The sequence below is a fragment of the Schistocerca cancellata genome, chromosome 4, assembly GCF_023864275.1.
Source record: "Schistocerca cancellata isolate TAMUIC-IGC-003103 chromosome 4, iqSchCanc2.1, whole genome shotgun sequence".
Taxonomy (NCBI): Eukaryota; Metazoa; Arthropoda; class Insecta; order Orthoptera; family Acrididae; genus Schistocerca; species Schistocerca cancellata.
In genome coordinates this window covers 581,683,074-581,704,870 of record NC_064629.1, presented here as the reverse complement: position 1 = coordinate 581,704,870, position 21,797 = coordinate 581,683,074, and the positions used below count along the sequence as shown (strand labels likewise).

The 21,797-nt window shown below is 41.0% G+C and overlaps 1 protein-coding gene across 2 annotated transcripts in view; it reads right to left on the bottom strand.

Annotated features, from left to right (window-relative positions):
* LOC126184761 (sulfide:quinone oxidoreductase, mitochondrial) overlaps nucleotides 1-21,797 on the bottom strand; it is a 101,334-nt gene that overhangs the window by 41,524 nt on the left and 38,013 nt on the right. For both annotated transcript variants that reach the window (XM_049927307.1, XM_049927308.1), the window contains exons 3-4: nucleotides 13,190-13,414; nucleotides 11,117-11,317 (exon numbers count right to left, since the gene is read on the bottom strand). In XM_049927307.1, coding sequence (XP_049783264.1) covers nucleotides 11,117-11,317; nucleotides 13,190-13,414 — 426 coding nt within the window. The remainder of the gene's footprint in view (nucleotides 1-11,116; nucleotides 11,318-13,189; nucleotides 13,415-21,797) is intronic.

The window sequence follows — 21,797 nt, the reverse complement described above, 5'->3', positions numbered from 1 at the left end:
TCTGGCTGACAAGGGTTCCACGACCGTGGTACTTGACTGTCGGGAGTACGTGGCTGAGGGACTGCGTCAGCTTTCAGACAACACTACATACAAAGTTTGCCAAGGTAATCCCATTCCTGATGTCCAGGCGGAGCTTCAAGGAATCCTCAGAACCTTAGGGCCCCTACAAAACATTTCACCTGACTCCATCAACCTCCTGACCCCACCGACACCTCGCACTCCTACCTTCTACCTACTTCCTAAAATTCACAAACCCAAACATCCCGGCCGCCCCATTGTAGCGGGTTACCAAGCCCCCACAGAACGTATCTCTGCCTACATAGATCAACACCTTCAACCCATTACATGCAGTCTCACATCTTTCATCAAAGACACCAACCACTTTCTCGAATGCCTGGAATCCTTACTCAGTCTGTTACCCCCGGAAACCATCCTTGTAACCATTGATGCCACTTCCCTATACACAAATATCCCGCACGTCCAGGGCCTCGCTGCAATGGAGCACTTCCTTTCACGCCGATCACCTGCCACCCTACCTAAAACCTCTTTCCTCATTGCCTTAGCCAGCTCCATCCTGACTCTCAACTTCTTCACTTTTGAAGGCCAGACATACCAACAATTAAAGGGAACAGCCATGGGTACCAGGATGACCCCCTCGTATGCCAACCTATTTATGGGTCGCTTAGAGGAAGCCTTCTTGGTTACCCAAGCCTGCCAACCCAAAGTTTGGTACAGATTTATTGATGACATCTTCATGATCTGGACTCACAGTGAAGAAGAACTCCAGAATTTCCTATCCAACCTCAACTCCTTTGGTTCCATCAGATTCACCTGGTCCTACTCCAAATCCCATGCCACTTTCCTTGACGTTGACCTCCATCTGTCCAATGGCCAGCTTCACACATCTGTCCACATCAAACCCACCAACAAGCAACAGTACCTCCATTATGACAGCTGCCACCCATTCTACATCAAACGGTCCCTTCCCTACAGCCTAGGCCTTCATAGCAAACGAATCTGCTCCAGTCCTGAATCCCTGAACCATTACACCAACAACCTGAAAACAGCTTTCGCATCCCGCAACTACCCTCCCGACCTGGTACAGAAGCAAATAACCCAGAACCTGCCACAGAAGAACCCCAAAAGTGCCCCACTTGTGACAGGATACTTCCCGGGACTGGATCAGACTCTGAATGTGGCTCTCCAGCAGGGATACAACTTCCTCAAATTCTGCCCCGAAATGAGATCCATCCTTCATGAAATCCGCCCCACTCCACCAAGAGTGTCTTTCCGCCGTCCACCTAACCTTCGTAACCTCTTGGTTCATCCCTATGAAATCCCCAAACCACCTTCCCTACCCTGTGGCTCCTACCCTTGTAACCGCCCCCGGTGTAAAACGTGTCCCATGCACCCTCCCACCACCACCTACTCCAGTCCTGTAATCCGGAAGGTGTACACGATCAAAGGCAGAGCCACGTGTGAAAGCACCCACGTGATTTACCAACTGACCTGGCTACACTGTGATGCTTTCTATGTGGGAATGACCAGCAACAAACTGTCCATTCGCATGAATGAACACAGGCAGACAGTGTTTGTTGGTAATGAGGATCACCCTGTGGCTAAACATGCCTTGGTGCACGGCCAGCACATCTTGGCACAGTGTTACACTGTCCGGGTTATCTGGATACTTCCCACTAACACCAACCTATCCGAACTCCGGAGATGGGAACTTGCCCTTCAATATATCCTCTCTTCCCGTTATCCACCAGGCCTCAATCTCCGCTAATTTCAAGTTGCCGCCACTCATACCTCACCTGTCATTCAACAACATCTTTGTCTCTGCACTTCCGCCTCGACTGACATCTCTGCCCAAACTCTTTGCCTTTAAATATGTCTGCTTGTGTCTGTATATGTGTGGATGGATATGTGTGTGTGTGTGTGTGTGTGTGTGTGTGTGTGTGTGTGTGTGTGTGTGTGTGTGTGTGTGCGCGCGCGCGCGCGCGCGCGCGCGCGCGCGCGAGTGTATACCTGTCCTTTTTTTCCCCCTAAGGTAAGTCTTTCCGCTCCTGGGATTGGAATGACTTCTTACCCTCTCCCTTAAAACCCACATCCTTTCATCTTTCCCTCTCCTTCCCTCTTTCCTGACGAAGCAACCAGGGGTTGCGAAAGCTCGAAATTTTGTGTGTGTGTTTGTGTGTTTTTTTATTGTGCCTATCTACCAGCGCTTTCCCGTTTGGTAAGTCATGGAATCTTTGTTTTTAAGCTCAGTCTTTTTTAGGGTTGGATATAAGAGGACCAGTTCATTTTACTTTCAATATGCACTCCATGGAATTTACACATCCATTTTTTGTGTTGACTGATTTCCATATAATACAATTATTTCTCTCTCAAATTTGTACAGAACTGAATAAAACTGGTCTTACTTGAATTTAGTGGAAGACTGTTTGCGCTGAACCACTTCAAAGAGTAGGTTGTTTGTAGACTCCTTAAAACAGTCATCTGATAGTTCATTATTGGAAATGGTTGAATAATCAGCAAATAAAGTAAATTTATAAAGGCAGGCTTTCACACAAAGGTAGGTCATATATAAAGATAAAAACAACAGGGACCTTAGAACCAAGGCTTGAGGCACACCGCAACTGGTAGGAGTCTATTCAGATTGAGCACAGGTATCCCACACCCAATGTGACCTATTTAAAATTACCTTTTGTTTTCTGTCCTGAAGATATGATTTTAGCCAATTACCTGCAATACCCCTTATTCCAATCACTTTGGGTTTTTTTCTGCATGATAATATGGTGACTGACATAAGCTTTTGGTAAGTCATAGAAGACACTAGTTGCTATCAATTTTTCTTTAACGCTTTGTGTCACAGTGGTTTCACTGCAAAACCACTTTTTGCTGCATTGTATCCCTTTGGGGCATAGGTGACTCACTGAAACCACTGTCTCACCCTTGTTTGTGGTGCACTCTAGCGGATTTTCAATGAACTGACTCAAAAATCTTGAGAGAGCAACAGTGTGAGCGGGAACCAGCATTCAGCGCATGTTTTTCTTGCAAGTGCGACATATTGTGATTCAGAGATGTTGTTTTGTGTTATTCAGATGCTGTACTTCATTCAATGTATGTAAAATTTTTATACACACTACGACATATGTTCTAGATTGAAAATATGCCTAAAGTTTGAATATACCACATTATTTGAAACAATGAGAAGCGCAAATGTTGGTGGTTTCACTGTGAAACCACTACGCTAATATGATACCTTTACCATACAAAGCTTCTATTCTTATATACAGTAAGTTATTTAACTTTTACCTCTATTTAGATGGATAAAAGATACACCTTGGCGAAATTAGCTGAGGCTACTGTCTACAACCTACTTTTTGAGGATATTCCAAGCAATTTGTCAGAACTGTCAGAATCTGAAGAGGATGAAGATGGTAATCTGGAGTGTATTACTCAAGCCCTTGGACAGGAAGCACCCCCCCCCCCCCCCCCCCCACGCTCCTCCCTTCTTTAGCAGTTGAGAAAGAAGTTTCTGAAGCTCCAGCTGATGTCAGTGAAATTCATCCTTCCACCCAAGACTTTACAGAATCAAAGTGGGCATGCGAGTTCGGTGATTATGATCATGTAAATTTTGTGGACGAAACTGGGTCTTTACCCAATTTCGGTAATCTTTCTTCCCCAGTTGACTTTTTCCTTGAATTTTTAACGAATCAGACATTGGAGGAAATAATGTATCGGACAAATTTATATGCTATGCAAAAGGGTGGTCGCATCAATCCTCACCCAACAAATATAGATGAGATGAAAGTGTTTTAGGAATTAATTTACTTATGGGTGTAAAAGCACAACCTAGTTTTAGGGATTACTGGTCATCTTTCCCAGCATTGCGGGAAGAATACATTGCCCAAAGAATGCCATTGAATAGATTTGTGTGGCTCCTTTCTAATTTACATGTAAATGACAACAAAAAACAACCACAGAGGGATCAGCAGATTATGACAAACTATATAAGCTATGACCATTGCTAAATTCTCTCCTCACAACCTACAAAAATTGTTACAATCCATCTAAGAAACAAAGCATTGACGAGTCAATGATTAAGTTCAAAGGGCAATCGTTTATGAAAATGTATGTGCCACAGAAACCCATAAAAAGGGCTTACAAAGTGGGGGCAAGGGCAGACGAAACAGGGTATATTTGTGAGTTTCAAATCTACACAGGGAAAAATTTAACCCAGGTAGAAAAGAACCTAGGTGGGAGAGTAGTTACTCATTTGACGAAATCACCGGTAGGTCAGGGTTATGAAATCTACATAGGCAACTATTTTACATCAGTACCATTGTTCAAAAACCTTCTATTAGATAAAATATATGCCTGTGGCACAATTAAAAGTGTCAGGAAATACTTGCCAAAATATTTTAAATCTGATAAATGTTATACTTGTGGAGGAACTGGGAGGGAGTAACCTGCGCTACATGGATGGACAAAAGACCTGGACTTTCTCTCTCAAACTTCCATAATCCAAACCAAGAAGCCACAGTGAACCGAAAAAAAAAAGATGGCTTTCAGGAAGCAATAAAATGTCCGAAAGTCATATGTGACTACAATATTTCAATTGGTTATGTTTGACAAAGCAGATGTGCTCAAATCAACTTATGAATTAGACAGGAAAAGCAAGAAGTGATGGCACAGAATATTTTTCCACTGAAATTAAAAGATTTTAAGATACTAGTGGTTGAGGGTCTGTTTGTGCAAGGCAGCATTTCTCCAGGCAGGAAAAGGAAAGCAATTTCCCAGCCATGAAGACATATAGAATGAAAGTCTCTGTGGACAAAAGACAATCCAGTGAACTGCATATTCCTGTTCATAACAAATCGAAATGCTGTGCAAATTGTAGTTCAAAAAAGGAGCCTCATAGGACCAGATGGTCATGCAAAGTATGTGATGTCAGATCGTGCCTAACAGATTAAAAAAAAACTGTTTTTTGGAGTACCATGAAAAGTAGAAAACAAGTTTTGTATGTAATGTACTTTGAAATTTTGCATTAAACAAAAAAAATTTTTTTGGGACATCAGTTTATAAAACATATGTATGAAAGAAAAAGCAACATTAATGTAATAAAATATTGAAAATTAAAAATTAGTGAATTTTTGAAAGACATTGAACAACCCCTTGCATCCAGTGGTTTCATAGTGAAACCACCTATGTATATTTTTTTTATAAAAATTGAAAAAAAATTAAAAATTTGTAGTGTGCTCCCGTAATGCAATAAAGAAGGATAAGATCAAATTTCAGTGCATATCAAGTCCAAAAGTATTTGTGTGACTCAAAGGGTTAAAGACTCGGGGACTTTATCTGCAATTGAAAATACTGCTTCATCTGTTTAACTGCCCTTACGAAAGTGAAATAGGCTCCTGCTGCTAGCTGTTCCTTGTGAGTTGTTAAGTAATTCTACCATGCATTAGTTTTTCTAAAATTTTAGAGAAAACTGTTAATAATGAAACAGGCCGATATTCATTGAGCTCAGTTTATCACCCTTCTTCTTTAAGGGCTTGGCAGTGGAATACTTGAGTCTTTCAGGAACAATGCCTTGTTGAACTGAGGCATTAAAAATATGGCACAGAATACGAGGTGTGGCTATAAAATATGTGACTACTGCAGAAAAATTTATTTCAAAAACATACATATTTAGTTATGCTCACCATCAATATAAATCCCTCCTCTGTTCCTACAATACTCCACAAATTTTCCATTGAGCGAAACAATGCTGGAAGCATGAAGCATGCCACTTTTTCTTTCACTTCTTCAATTTACTGAAATTTTGTTCTTTTTAATACAGATTTGACATGGGGGAACTGATAAAAATCACATGGTACTGAGTCAGGTGAATAAGGTGGATGGCCCAACACTCGGATGCTGTACTTTGCTAGAAACCTATTAACAGACAATGCAGTATAAGCCAGTGCATCATCTTGATGCAAATCCATAACTTTTTCTTCCACAATTTGGGTTTTTCTATCTTCTTTCCTCATGGAATTGAGAAAGAACCTCAAAGTAGTAATGTTAATTAACAGTTTGAACTTCAGGAACCCACTGAAGACACAATTCCACGAATATCGATAAAAAAAAATATCATCACTGCTTTGAATCTTGATTTGCTCTTTTGAGGTTTTTTTACTCTCAGTGGAGTTTGGTCCTTGGAATGCACGGATTGGCACTTAGTTTCTGTATGGTAAGTGAAAAATCAATATTTGGCATGTCATGACCTCTTTACAAGAAATTAGCATCATTTTCAATGGTATTCAAAGTTTTAGTGTAAACATTTTCACGAGCTTCTTTTTATTTGATCACAAGAATTTTCGGTACCAGTTATGATGTAGATCAATGTGTAAACTCTGGCTACCCATTCTGTTGGAAATTCCAAGCTTAGTGCTGTTCTGGCAAGCTGAGCAATGCAGGTTGCTTCAGATCGCAACTCGTGCACAATTAATATTGTTTGAGATATGCACTTCTTTCATATTGCTGGCTTCTTTTATCTTTGACAAAGCCTCTTCAAGTTTCTCTATGTATCTCAATCACACAGGCTTGTAGCAATGGTTGACTGTTACCTAGGGAAGAAAGCTACTGTTCCTAGCTACTATAGTGTTGACATAAGTTTTAAATCTGTTGTGTACATAGTTCCACATAGTCAGCGTGTACACAACTTTCCCAGTAGAGCGCACCCCGCTAAGCACAACAGTGCAGGCACAGCGCTCGTCTGTCTCCACACTACGAGATGGCGCTGTCTTAAGAGACGGACCAAATTCTACTTCCGCCGATCCACTTATCAATATGTAACACAACCAATGAGACGCTGCCAACGTAGAACATTTTCTCCTCATGGATCACACTCGCGCAGTGATACCTGAACGCTCGAGGTATTATAACGAGTGTACAGACCTCCGATTAGTCAGTCTACATTTGTCTGTATCAGTCTATTGTCAAGTTTCAGTCTGCGCCTAATAAGATTACCATATTCCTGTACATAGCCATGAAGATAAATGAATAGACACTTTGTCAAGTATCAGAGATATGTGAGAACAAGATTAACGTACCAAGACAAAAGGAATTTCAGATTGTCAGTTGTAAACAGCATCCAGAATCAAGTTACGTAATATCTATGATCTTTATTATTTTAATAAATGTGTGTGAAAATTAATCAAGTTCTGTTTAAAGTTGGTCACCGTCAATCTGCTACTCTAAGTGTGCAAGTGGCATTTCTATCGTTTGACCTAACGGCAGAAGATAAACACGCCACAATAAGACCACGAGACATATTGCTGACACTCGCCTACTTCGTTAGAGCGACAACTCAAATAATCTGATGGTGTGTGTACCGAAGGTCTTACAGTACGCACACCACAAAATCCATTTAAAACATGTCTCAGCATGTTATACTGAGAGTTCTAAATATCACAGAGCATAAAGGAAAAATCTGATTTATTGTAATACTAGTTTATTTTTATTAGTGAGACATGGAATCTGACACCTTAGGATGAGTGTTTATACAAAGTTAACAAATATTACTTATGTACAGAAATTGGTAATTTGTCAGTGATGTTCCATTTGTTAACTGTTTGGTGATTCAGACAACTATGAGAATATATGTTTTTGATAAACATTATTCAAAATGCACTGAAAAGTGGTTTGAGAGATTTGTTGCAGATTAAATGCAGTAGCAAGCTCATAATATCATAAAATGTATTAACCGGCTTCTAATCAACAAAGAAGCAAGGAATCATTTGTAATAATAAACATTATTTTTCTTTCCCCTTTATTAATTAAGTGCAAGTCACTGACACGATACATGTTCCCTCTGTGAAGCGTACTGCAACTCTCGTAACAGTACTAGAGTTTCTGGTTAGAATATCTGATTACAATATGAAAAGATGACTTAAGATATATCATGCTGTCATACCAACGACATCAGTAAAAGACAGAATAAAAGCTTCAGTCGTAAAAAGATGGTGAATGAATCAACTTTGTCATTTTAAAAGGAATGATCTGAGCATTTGTGATAAGAAATTTAAGAAAACCGTAGAAGTTGAAGTCTTCCAGTAAAATGAACTATATGGCTGGGAGCTTTCTTGTGTGTGTGTGTGTGAGTGAGAGAGAGAGAGAGAGAACCCTATCCACAATCCTTGGCAGGTCCATCAGTACCAAATAACCATGTCATCCTCCAGCAAAGTCATCAATGGACGAGTTGCTGCTCTTCTGGCTCTTGTCAGGTATTTTAACCTGGAATTGATACTACTCAGCCAAGTAGCTCATCAATTGACATCCCACAAAGGAAAAATCCTTGGTAATAAAAGGAGTAAGACCCAGGTTCTCTGCATGGCACTCAGCAATGCTGACTGCTCAGCTAGGGAAGCATACACCATAATGTATACCATGAGTTAATAACAACACGCTGAGTCAAGATGACAAACCTCCAACTCTACACTATGTCATTTATATAATGAAAAATATAAGAGCAGAAGTAGGAATACAACAGATACTGTCTGCCTGAAAATTTTACAAAATTCAATTAATTACTGCTGGTCCCAAACAGCTTCTTTGTAGTGGCATATTGTGCTCAAAGACTGATAAAATAGGATACAATCGATAACCACTAGATTTATCTAGAACAACCTAATTAATTTTAAATCTTAAAAGTTTATCACAAGGCCAAAACAGCACAGAAACAGTATAACTAATCACCCTCCGCAAAAGCTCAAATTACTGTTATCTACATGTATTGGTTGAACAGTCATAGCCTCATTGATCATCAGTATAAGTTGATGTCACTATCTGTTACTCAAAGTGTGTTTTTTCGTATGTAAATTAATGCAGTAAATAAAAACAACAGCATCATAAAAGTCTTAAAATCCAGTGTTTTAAAATCATGTGTATATATTTGGGAAAAGTGAAAAATTGCAGACAATAAAGTCATGAAAAGCGATGAGCAAACAGATTGACGCTACCTGACATGTACAAAGTTGTAAACATAAAAATGAATGTATCAAAGAAATTTATTAAGGTGAATGCAAAAACTCTGCATTCCTTCAGAAAATTAGCAAAGAAATGGGTTACAGGCATTACTTGGAACACACGAAAAGTAGCATGATTATCTTCAAAACAATATGATCCTGGAGCTAAATGCCACAAACTCTGTTTAGTATGTGCAGAAGGTGTGAAAACACTGTTAATAAACATAGTAGGCACCAGTACTTCACAGGCTGACAATGGCTCAGTAACAACTGGGAACAGGATCCTGTGAGAGGAACGAACTCTTGATGTGAATTGGTCTATGGGAAGCAGAGAATCTGAACCCAAGTATATACGCACATGGCAATATACTTGGCACACAGCTGGTGTGTGTGCACACGACAGCACTTGGCACAATTTGCAATGCGAGGTCCGTGGCAGTTCAACTCTGCATGACCACCAACCTGCTCTGCTTACCGTTGCTCTCAAGTAAACACTTTTGTCAATGGGTCTGCCCATACAACAAAATATATGTGCCCTCCATGGGAGGTTTCAACTACTCCACTGTCCTACCAACACTAGCTCATCTGCCCTCAACATGATGTCCGCTAGGTGGTTGCTAAAGCCTGTACGCCCCAATCCCCCACCCCTCCCCCTTGGGAAAAATTCTGGGGATGCCAATGACCACAATATATGATCAGAGCTGTTTGAATAATTCATGCATCCCTATAGAATATTCATCTTAAGTATTAACGCAGTGCTGCTTGCCAATCTGTGTCTGTATTGCAGACTGGAGTGCCATTACAACATGTTTTTAGAGATTTCAAAGCCTCAATATTTGTCGAAGTGATTTTTCAATACATATTTATTTAAGATGCAAAGGAATTACCAACATTGGCTGCAAGTGGGCATTGATATAAATCAATGTGGAAAGTACGAAATTTGTGCCGAACTGTGATTCGAACCCCTGCCTCCTGCTTACTAGGAAGATGCTGTGATGACTAAGCCATCTGCACACAGTGGTCATTGCAACTGTACAGACTACCCAAGCACACCTCCTGTCAGACCAAATTCTCAACTGATATGTAAATGACATTTTACTTTTACAGAAGAAAGTAATAAGAATAATAACAGATTCTGATAAAACAGAACATTGTAAACCTCTGTTTATTAAATTGCAGTGTCTTACAGTAGTAAACTTATTCATCTACAATGTTTTAATGTACATTAGAAACAATGTGTCTAATTTTGTGTTGAGAAGTGATATTCATAGCCATAATACTAGAAACAGAACATCTGTAGATGTACCATATCATAGATTATCAAAATTGCATAACTCTTACCTAGTTCTTGGACTAAGGATGTTTAATAAACTAAGTTCTGACTTTAAAGAACTGCCTGTAAATATCTTTAAAGCTAAATTATACAAGCTACTAGTGAACAATCCGTTTTACTCCATTGATGAATTCTTTGAAGATGAAAATACTGTATTCTAACGTGTACCTATTTTATGTAAACCAATTTACATCGATATAGTAGTTTATGTAGAAATATATGCTCTTGACTTTGTCTGTTGCTGTAATCAGCTGAACGACAATAAAATTATTATTATTATTATTATTATTATTATTATTATTATTATTATTAATATAACACCACTAATGTAGTGCCCTTGCCCATTACTCTCATTATTTGTGGTATTTCGCCTATTCCAATAAGAGTTTGAGCCTGGTGTGTATCCGCACTGGAGAGATCATTGGTCGTCCTCGCCTGAATTATATATGTGTTATGTTTGTTCTTTCAGACATTTCCAAAAGAACAGACATCACATATAGACATTTATTTGCATTTTACATGGATCATAATTGTGACCTCTTGCTACGATGTGGCATGAGTCCCTTTTAATTCAGAAATTATACTTTCGAAGAGAAGGTGGAGGAGGAGGAGGAGGATGATGATTCACATCCAATACCCCATGAGCATATGCCATGTGACAGGTGTTGCACAAAGTTTTGAATTCCTATAAGGTCTATATATTGTGGATACAAATTCATCTGAATGCAAAATTCAATTTTTTTCTTATTCACAGTTACATACTAACCTTTCGCAAGTGTTCTTCTGCAAGATGCATTATTTTCTGTGGTGCACCTGCACATTTAATTGGTGTTGATGGCTGAGTAAAAATCATATTACCTCCTTTGAATACCTTTAATTCTTCAAAGGTCTTTTGCACATACACAGGAGAATAAATAGTGCACACCCCACTTCCCTTGCAGTCAAGAGCATCTTTCAGTCCTTCAATCTACAAAACCAAAAGAAAAAATTCAGTATATATTTCAAGGGTGAAACCAAATCATAAATGTAATAAATCTTGAATGACATCCTGTATATTACCTATGAAATGGAATACTACTGTGAATCAGTAAAACATTTTCTGGAACCCATTGATGCTTGTATAGCTATTTCTTACAAGAGCAACTGCGACATCCCTCTGCTTCATGGGCTACATAGTATTCTGATAATGTTTCGGCTTTTTTCAGTGCTTTGCTAATGTTTCATAGTGTCTAAAATTATTAACAGTTTATCTATACATTGATTATTACTGTAATGCTGTGACTCCCACAAATATCACAAATTCAGTAGAAAAAAAAACTAAAAACAAAGTTAAGATTAATAATATTTTAATTAGTGTGTTGGTGGCTAGAACCCTGAAACATAACAAGTTAATATTCATGAATTAACGTCTTATTCCATAGTAAAACTTTCATGACTGTTAACCTTCATGCCAGAGTGTCACTACGAGACCATAATTGTAAGCCAAGCTCTGTTTTCATAGCCCACAGACTGGAAAATATGGAAAAAAAAGGAAGCAAGCTTAAAGCTCCATTATCCAGCAAAAATTAAGTCATTAGAGTTAGTGCACAAGCTCACCCATTGTGGTCAGTCTTTTTATGGAAAACTTCAAGGAAAGAGCAATCCAGTCAGCGGAGTTGAATCCAATATGCTTTTGGTGATATATGGATGACACCTTTGTCATCTGGCTATTCTGGATATTCTGAATAGGAAATTCATCATCCCTTATTTCCGGCACATGTTAGAGAAAATGACAAGCTCGAAAAAAGTGATAAACCAAGGGGAAAGGTGTTTTTGCCATATGTCGGTGGAGTTTCTTCGAAAATAGGAAGATTATTGGAGAAACAAAGTTAAATGCGTCTTTTGTCCACCAACGAAACTCAGAGCTCTTTTAGGCTCAGTAAAAGATGATCTTGGTTTAAGAAGGCTTGGTGTCTATGAGGCTCCTTGTAACTGCAGGATGTCATGCATTGGATAAACTTGTTCCAACATAGAGGATAGGTGTGTCGAACATCAATGACACCCATGTCTGGACCAGCCAGAGAAATCTGCAGTGGCTGAGCATTGCCTCAGTACAAGACACTGTATGGAATACAAAAACACTGAAATTCTGTCGTCATCATCTTTGTACTGGGACAGCATTATTAAAGAAGCAGTAGAAGTTCACAGCTTGACAGAGACCTGGGATACCAACTTAACACAGCACGGGATCCAGCGCTGGCCATGTTAAAATCACAGTGAACACAAAAAAAACTGTGGGTCATATGAGGGATGCTGACTCATTTATCATCGAGCGACAGGTGGTGTAGTTGTCCCTCTCTCTATCAGTCTGCATATCTGTGCTATTGGTCTCCAAAATTTGATGTGTTCATGGCTGCACAGTTTCTTCTCTGATTGTCAAATAAGGAGGCTTCGGTCACAGCCTGAGCAGCATGTTCGTCGCACCTGAAGATGTGGGTCAGTTGCACTGATGAAATATTGTGGAATTTTTGACGACGACATCTGACGTCTCACCTGAGAACCATATTTACAACAAGGAACAAGTTGCAGTCTTTTCACAAAAGTGGTAGGTGAGAAGTCGGGCAAACAGTGGATCTAATTATGAAGCGTGCTGAGATAACTTGACTGGTAGAGGGCTATCCCTGAAAAGTAGAGCTTGGGATTAATTTTCTAGCCTGTCTTTCAATTCTCACTGGCACAACGGTTTAAAATATGATAACAATTGTGTTTTTTTTTTGTTAAAACTGTTTGTCAGTAAATTCCCTCAGTAGTGAACAATGAAACATTCCATTTCTATAATTCTGTTCTAATGTCTACCCACCTTGTCATAATTTGGCCTTATGCCAACTGCTACCACCATGAAATCATAAGATATTTCATCTCCTTGTGCAGTACGCACACAGTCTTTGTCAGGATGAAATGACTCAACACTGTCTTGAACCCATGTTACATTTTTAGGAACTGCTTCATTCATAGGTCTTACACACTGCTTGAAATTTTTCAGGCCGCCTCCAATGAGAGTGAACATGGGTTGGTAATAATGCTCCTGCAACAAACATCAACATTTGTTCACCCGAATGAGAACAGTTAGCAGCACTGATGATGATAAGTACACGGATTCAAATAGTAAAACATTGCCTGTAACTCTTCATGTGTCCCTAAAACAATTTTCCTATATACAGCATCACCTTTTAAATTTGTGAAAAGAATGAAAGGTTATTATTTTGTATGCATGCAAAAAAAAAAAGGGGGAAGGGGGCATGGGTTTGATTCTTGGCACTGCAAGGGATTTTTCCTTGGTGGAAGGACTGGAGCAGGGTGCATGAAAATCCCAACTGAGATGTAGTGGCTCCATGGTCAAGAAAACCAACCAGGAGAGTGGTGTGCTGATCTCATGTCCTTCCGTACTGCACCCACTGACAGCATCAGCAGCAGATGCCATGGTGGTTGGTCGGCCACGACTGACTCATCTGTGTCAAAATATGGAGCTTTGCTTTGCAGAAATAGGACACACAATATCAACTACCATATACACTCCTGGAAATGGAAAAAAGAACACATTGACACCGGTGTGTCAGACCCACCATACTTGCTCCGGACACTGCGAGAGGGCTGTACAAGCAATGATCACACACACGGCACAGCGGACACACCAGGAACCGCGGTGTTGGCCGTCGAATGGGCTAGCTGCGCAGCATTTGTGCACCGCCGCTGTCAGTGTCAGCCAGTTTGCCGTGGCGTACGGAGCTCCATCGCAGTCTTTAACACTGGTAGCATGCCGTGACAGCGCTGACGTGAACCGTATGTGCAGTTGACGGACTTTGAGCGAGGGCGTATAGTGGGCATGCGGGAGGCCGGGTGGACGTACCGCCGAATTGCTCAACACGTGGGGCGTGAGGTCTCCACAGTACATCGATGTTGTCGCCAGTGGTCGGCGGAAGGTGCACGTGCCCGTCCACCTGGGACCGGACCGCAGCGACGCACGGATGCACGCCAAGACCGTAGGATCCTACGCAGTGCCGTAGGGGACCGCACCACCACTTCCCAGCAAATTAGGGACACTGTTGCTCCTGGGGTATCGGCGAGGACCATTCGCAACCGTCTCCATGAAGCTGGGCTACGGTCCCGCACACCGTTAGGCCGTCTTCCACTCACGCCCCAACATCGTGCAGCCCGCCTCCAGTGGTGTCGCGACAGGCGTGAATGGAGGGACGAATGGAGACGTGTCATCTTCAGCGATGAGAGTCGCTTCTGCCTTGGTGCCAATGATGGTCGTATGCGTGTTTGGCGCCGTGCAGGTGAGCGCCACAATCAGGACTGCATACGACCGAGGCACACAGGGCCAACACCCGGCATCATGGTGTGGGGAGCGATCTCCTACACTGGCCGTACACCAGAGGGGACACTGAATAGTGCACGGTACATCCAAACCGTCATCGAACCCATCGTTTTACCATTCCTAGACCGGCAAGGGAACTTGCTGTTCCAACAGGACAATGCACGTCCGCATGTATCCCGTGCCACCCAACGTGCTCTAGAAGGTGTAAGTCAACTACCCTGGCCAGCAAGATCTCCGGATCTGTCCCCCATTGAGCATGTTTGGGACTGGATGAAGCGTCGTCTCACGCGGTCTGCACGTCCAGCACGAACGCTGGTCCAACTGAGGCACCAGGTGGAAATGACATGGCAAGCCGTTCCACAGGACTAAATCCAGCATCTCTACGATCGGGGAGAATAGCAGCCTGCATTGCTGCGAAAGGTGGATATACACTGTACTAGTGCCGACATTGTGCATGCTCTGTTGCCTGTGTCTATGTGCCTGTGGTTCTGTCAGTGTGATCATGTGATGTATCTGACCCCAGGAATGTGTCAATAAAGTTTCCCCTTCCTGGGACAATGAATTCACGGTGTTCTTACTTCAATTTCCAGGAGTGTACTTGTTAAGATGATATGCTAAGTGTACAATTGATAGTTCTACTTTACTATGGTAATAATGCTCTTCACAAATGATAACTTGGACAGCTGAAATTAAGTGGATTCGACAAGTACAATAATTCGCTTATGTGGTTTACCTGAAACCTGTTCATAAACTACTTTACCAGTCAGTCATACATTTACAAAGATAAATCAACATTATTGAGTTACTTAATGTATTATTTTATTAACTCTCACTTTTATCCATTCATTCTCCCATGAATGCGAAACTTTTCTGAGCATCAAGAAAACTACAAGCACTACAATGAAGTGATATACTGAGTGTCTCCTTCAGTTCCTTGAAGCTATTATATTTCTGAGTTCAGTTTCCCCTCCCCCTGTGGCTGTTTTGGATGAGTACCAACTCTTGTGGGCTAATAACTTCACAGAATACGTATCATGCTCACACAAAGCATAGCAAACTTTCATAACAAATGTCTTACAAAATCCCATGCTTTTACAGCTGCCTGAAACTTGCAGTAAATTCATTAGTATACAAACTCTCCCAGTCAGACCTCAAAATGTTTTGGTCTGCCTTTACCTTAGTCTCCACCTCTCAATGACTAAAGATATGCCAGGAATGACACATGGTTTGGATTCCACATAAAACTGTAAGTCCCCTTTCCCTGTTGGATTATTGGGGCAGATTAGGGGCATGCAAGTCACCAAAGTGGTGTCCAATTGAGAGGCTTGCACCAGATGGCTGAAGAGCCCTCTCAAGTGCATTCCAGCCAATCATACCATATTATTATTATTTCTTTCTATTCTCAGATGTTATGTCTGGTCAAAAATGGACAGTGACGCGGACCTTGATCAAGCGTGACTTCCTTTTAACTGTACGGCATATGTTATATTGCATTTAGGAACTTTCGGGTCGTTGAACATGTATCAATAATTACAGATTTTTGTAGTTGTATATATATGTTTGGATGTAGCTGTATTGCATTGATGTACTGGTGGATATTGTGAGGTATGACGCCTGTAGTTGATAGTATAATTGGTATAATGTCGACTTTATCCTGATGCCACATGTCCTTGACTTCCTCAGCCAGTTGGATGTATTTTTCAATTTTTTCTCCTGTTCTCTTTTGTATATTTGTTGTATTGGGTATGGATATTTCAATTAGTTGTGTTAATTTCTTCTTTTTATTGGTGAGTATGATGTCAGGTTTGTTATGTGGTGTTGTTTTACCTGTTATAATGGTTCTGTTCCAGTATAACTTGTATTCATCATTCTCCATTACATTTTGTGGTGTGTACTTGTATGTGGGAACATGTTGTTTTATTAGTTTATGTTTTATGGCAAGTTGTTGATGTATTATTTTTGCTACATTGTCATGTCTTCTGGGGTATTCTGTATTTGCTAGTATTGTACATCCGCTTGTGATGTGATCTACTGTTTCTATTTGTTGTTTGCAAAGTCTGCATTTATCTGTTGTGGTATTGGGATCTTTAATAATATGCTTGCGGTAATATCTGGTGTTTATTGTTTGATCCTGTATTTCAATCATGAATCCTTCCGTCTCACTGTATATATTGCCTTTTCTTAGCCATGTGTTGGATGCCTCTTGATCTATGTGTGTCTGTGTTAGATGATACGGGTGCTTGCCATGTAGTGTTTTCTTTTTCCAATTTACTTTCTTTGTATCTGTTGATGTTATGTGATCTAAAGGGTTGTAGAAGTGGTTATGAAATTGCAATGGTGTAGCTGATGTATTTATATGAGTGATTGCTTTGTGTATTTTGCTAGTTTCTGCTCGTTCTAGAAAGAATTTTCTTAAATTGTCTACCTGTCCATAATGTAGGTTTTTTATGTCGATAAATCCCCTTCCACCTTCCTTTCTGCTTAATGTGAATCTTTCTGTTGCTGAATGTATGTGATGTATTCTATATTTGTGGCATTGTGATCGTGTAAGTGTATTGAGTGCTTCTAGGTCTGTGTCACTCCATTTCACTACTCCAAATGAGTAGGTCAATACTGGTATAGCATAAGTATTTATAGCTTTTGTCTTGTTTCTTGCTGTCAATTCTGTTTTCAGTATTTTTGTTAGTCTTTGTCTATATTTTTCTTTTATTGCTTCTGTAATATTTGTATTATCTATTCCTATTTTTTGTCTGTACCCTAGATATTTATAGGCATCTGTTTTTTCCATCGCTTCTATGCAGTCGCTGTGGTTATCCAATATGTAATCTTCTTGTTTAGTGTGTTTTCCCTTGACTATGCTATTTTTCTTACATTTGTCTGTTCCAAAAGCCATATTTATATCATTGCTGAATACTTCTGTTATCTTTAGTAATTGGTTGAGTTGTTGATTTGTTGCTGCCAGTAATTTTAGATCATCCATGTATAGCAAATGTGTGATTTTGTGTGGGTATGTTCCAGTAATATTGTATCCATAATTTGTATTATTTAGCATGTTGGATAGTGGGTTCAGAGCAAGACAGAACCAGAAAGGACTTAATGAGTCTCCTTGGTATATTCCACGCTTAATCTGTATTGGCTGTGATGTGATGTTATCTGAATTTGTTTGGATATTAAGTGTGGTTTTTCAATTTTTCATTACTATGTTTAGGAACTGTATCAATTTAGGATCTACTTTGTATATTTCCAGTATCTGTAGTAACCATGAGTGGGGTACACTATCAAAGGCTTTTTGGAAATCAATGTATGCGTAGTGTAGGGACCTTTGTTTAGTTTTAGCTTGATATGTCACCTCTGTATCTATTATCAGTTGCTCTTTACATCCTCGTGCTCCTTTGCAGCAGCCTTTTTGTTCTTCATTTATAATTTTGTTCTGTGTTGTATGTGTCATTAATTTCTGTGTGATGACTGAAGTTAATATTTATTATTATTATTATTATTATTAATATTATTATTACTATTATTATTATTAGTTCCCCTAAGCTGGTAACTATCCTGCCAAATGTGGTCTCTTTCAGAATTTTCAGTTAACTAAATCTTATATGATAAAAGTAAACGAGTAAAAATTAAATGCAAGTAACTTCTGCTGTTCCTGTTCTCATACTAATTGAAAATGAAAGCAATTATGAAAATATTTTTCATCACTTCTTTGGGTGAAGTTTATGGTCATATCTTTCCTGTCAAGCACACACCGGCAGGCTTTTCATATCTCGATTCAAACAGTTGATTTACTTATGTTCAAGATGATTAAATGACAACACACTGAAGTGAGGGTCCCACTCTAGTTTCCAGCATTATCTGAAGACAACTAGGCCTTCACCACCATCTGTAACCTCTTAGGAAGGATGTAAAGAAGGAAGATTAGGGTTTAATGTACTGTTGACAATGACGTTATTAGAGATGAAGCACAAATTCTGATTGTTTCAAGGAGGATTGGTTGGTTTAGTGACCAAAAGGACCCAACTACCTGGTCATCTCTCCTAGGAACAGGCAAGTCAACAAAACTACACAGCAAAGAAGGGCCTAGTGTGTGACACCCAAGGAAAGAAATCCCCAAGGTCTACTGAAGGCCAACAATGCCTAGAGAAAGGAACAAGGAAGAAGAAAAGGGGGGAAAGGAAGAAAGGCAGGTGAGGTGCCCCATCTAGGGAGCAGCTGGAGGTCCCCAAAGACAGAAAGCGTGATGGGGGACATACACCAGCACCTTACCAGAGGCACCCTACTTGACAATACCCAGAACAGACTAGTGACATGGACTGGGTGAGAGAAACAGAGGAAGAACGTCAAGTCAGACAGAACACATGAAAATGGGAAAGAAAAGCAAAAGTATAGGTAGGGCAAGGGAAAGGCCAGACCACCAAGCCCAGCCAGCCACTGCTTGGTCGACGCAGAGGAGGCAACAGGACGTCCTGCCAATCCCTCAATGGGCTGACAAGTTTGAGTTTCCCTTCTTTAGAGAGAGAGTGATAAAAATGCTCTTCATGAATAAACCATAAAACCAGGCGAGCTGCTGAGACATTGTCTGCTAACACCGAGGATAGTGAGTCAGGAAGATATAGAGTCAACCACAGGACAGCTACATTAGGACAGTCCAGTAAAATGTGGATCACCATCAAAGGGTCACAACAAGAACAGTGGGGCAGATCCATGCAATGGAGGACATGACCATGAGTCAGCCAAGTATGGTCAATGCAGAGTTGGCAAACAATGATGGAGTCTTTGCAAGAGGCCTACATGAAGGACTTTCACAAATTTGTGGTCTCCTTTATTGCTCGTTGTTTGTTCAGTGAAGTCAGAATATGCCATTCCAAATCTTTAGAACTTGAAGGCATAATACTGATCAAAGGTATGGTTCCAGAATAGCAAACTCAAGAGGCAATTTGCCAGTAGGCAATTTGGCCAGCCTGTCCGTGAGTTCATTCCCTGGGATCCCAACATGGCCCCGGGTCCAGACAGACCACTGACTGTCCGCATTGTTTGGAGGCAAAAAGGGAATCCTGAATAGTCAGGATTAAGGGATGGCATGGGTAGAACTGGTGAAGATCTTGGTAACTGCTCAAAGAGTCACTGCATACGAGGGAGGACTCACCAGTGCAGGAACAGATATGCTAAAAAGCATGAGAGATGGCTACCAACGCTGCAGTGAAAACACAGCAGCCATTCAGCAAGGAGCAGAATTCATTAAATCCCGCATGAATGTAAGCAAAGCCAGTGTGACCGGTAACAATTGGGCCATCAGTGTAGACTACTTCTGAATCCTGAAATGTGTGGAGAATGGAGAAGAATTGGCAATGGAAGGCTTCAGACTGAGCCCACTCATTCGGACCCTGTGATAGGTCAAGACAGAGCTGTAGATGAGCGATGCAACATGGAGGTGTGTACGAGTGTGCCTGGAGAAGAGGCGGTAGAGGGGAAAGGTGGAGTTCTGAGAAAAGGGACCAGATGTGGATGGCAATCGTAGCCCCGGACCTGGACCGCCATTGCGTAAGGTGGATCTCTGTATCTGGAAAGGAGATGGTAGTTCAGGTGCTCTGGGGAGTAGCACATGCACAACACATAAGCAACCAACTATCGTTGGCGCATAGCCCACAATGGTGGGGACCCCTGCCTTTGCTAGGAGGCTGATCACAGGACTAGTCTGAAAGGCAGCACAAGATGCAACTAGTACCCCTCAATTGTGTACTGGGTCCAACATCTGTAACATCCAATGTGATGCCAAGTCCTATGAGAGACACTCTTAACACAGACAGGACTGGACCAATGGCTTGTAGAGCCATAGCAGAGTAGAGTGGCCCTTGCCCCAATCGGTGTTGCTGAGGCATCAGAGAGCACTGACATGCGACCACATATCTGCTTTAGTTGACGAAGATGGGGAAACTGTGTCAACCAGGCATCAAAGCCCAGTCCCAAAAAATGAGAGTTCACCACATTGAGGGACTGGCCATTAAGGTATAGGTTGGGATGGGGATGGACTGTGCGATGACAACGGAAATGCGTAACGAAGGTCTTGGCAGCCGATAACTGGAAGCCATGTGAGGGATACCAAAATTGTGCTCTGTTTATTGTTCCCTGCAGTCTGTGTTCAGCAACACCCATCATGAATGAACAAAAACAAATGCAAAAGTCATCAGCATATTAAGAGGGAGACAACTTAGGTCCCACAGCTGCTGCTGCCAGACCACTGATAGACACCAAAGGATAGGGACACTCAAAACAGAACTCTGTGGAACACCATTCTACTGCAGATCGAGGTGCTACTGGAGGTGTGTGTACCTGAAAAGTGCGACATGAAATAAAGTTCCGGATAAAAATTCAGAGCGGGCCACCGAGGCCCCACTCATATAAGGTGGTGAGGATGTGGTGATGCCATGTGGTATTTATGCAGATTGAAGAAGATTGCAACAAGGTCTTGACGACAGGCAAAAGTCATTCGGACAGCATACTGGGTGGCCTTGGTGAAAACCACCCTGTGTTGAAGAGAACAGGTCCCGGGATTTGAGGACCCAATACAGCCTTTGATTCCCATTGCATTCAAGTAACTTCCAAAGAACATTGGTTAACTGATCAGCCAGGCAGTTTACCCAACTTCAAAACTGGAATAACGACACTTTCTCGTCATTGGGAAGGGAATTCCCCCTCGCTTAAGAGAAAGTTAAAAAGGACAAGTTGTGGGAGTGGTTAGCCACCAATAGATGTTTAAGCATTTTATTGTGCACCCAGTCCAGTTCTGGAGCCGTATCGGGACAGAGAGCAAGGGTGCTGGTGAATTTCCCATTTGCTAAATGGACCATTACAAGGCTCCAGGTGACAGGAAATAGAAGACACAGGGAATCGCTCCAGACAGTGTTTGAGAAGATGCAATTCAAGTTGATAGTGGACTGATGCTAAGGCCTGGGTGAACTGCCAAGCAAAATGCTCCGCGATAGAGTCCGGGGTGGTGAGGATAACACCATTCAGTGAAATTCTTGGGGCACCTGTAGGATGACAGTGGCCAGAAATGTGCCTAATCTTTGTCCATACACGTGAAGAGGGA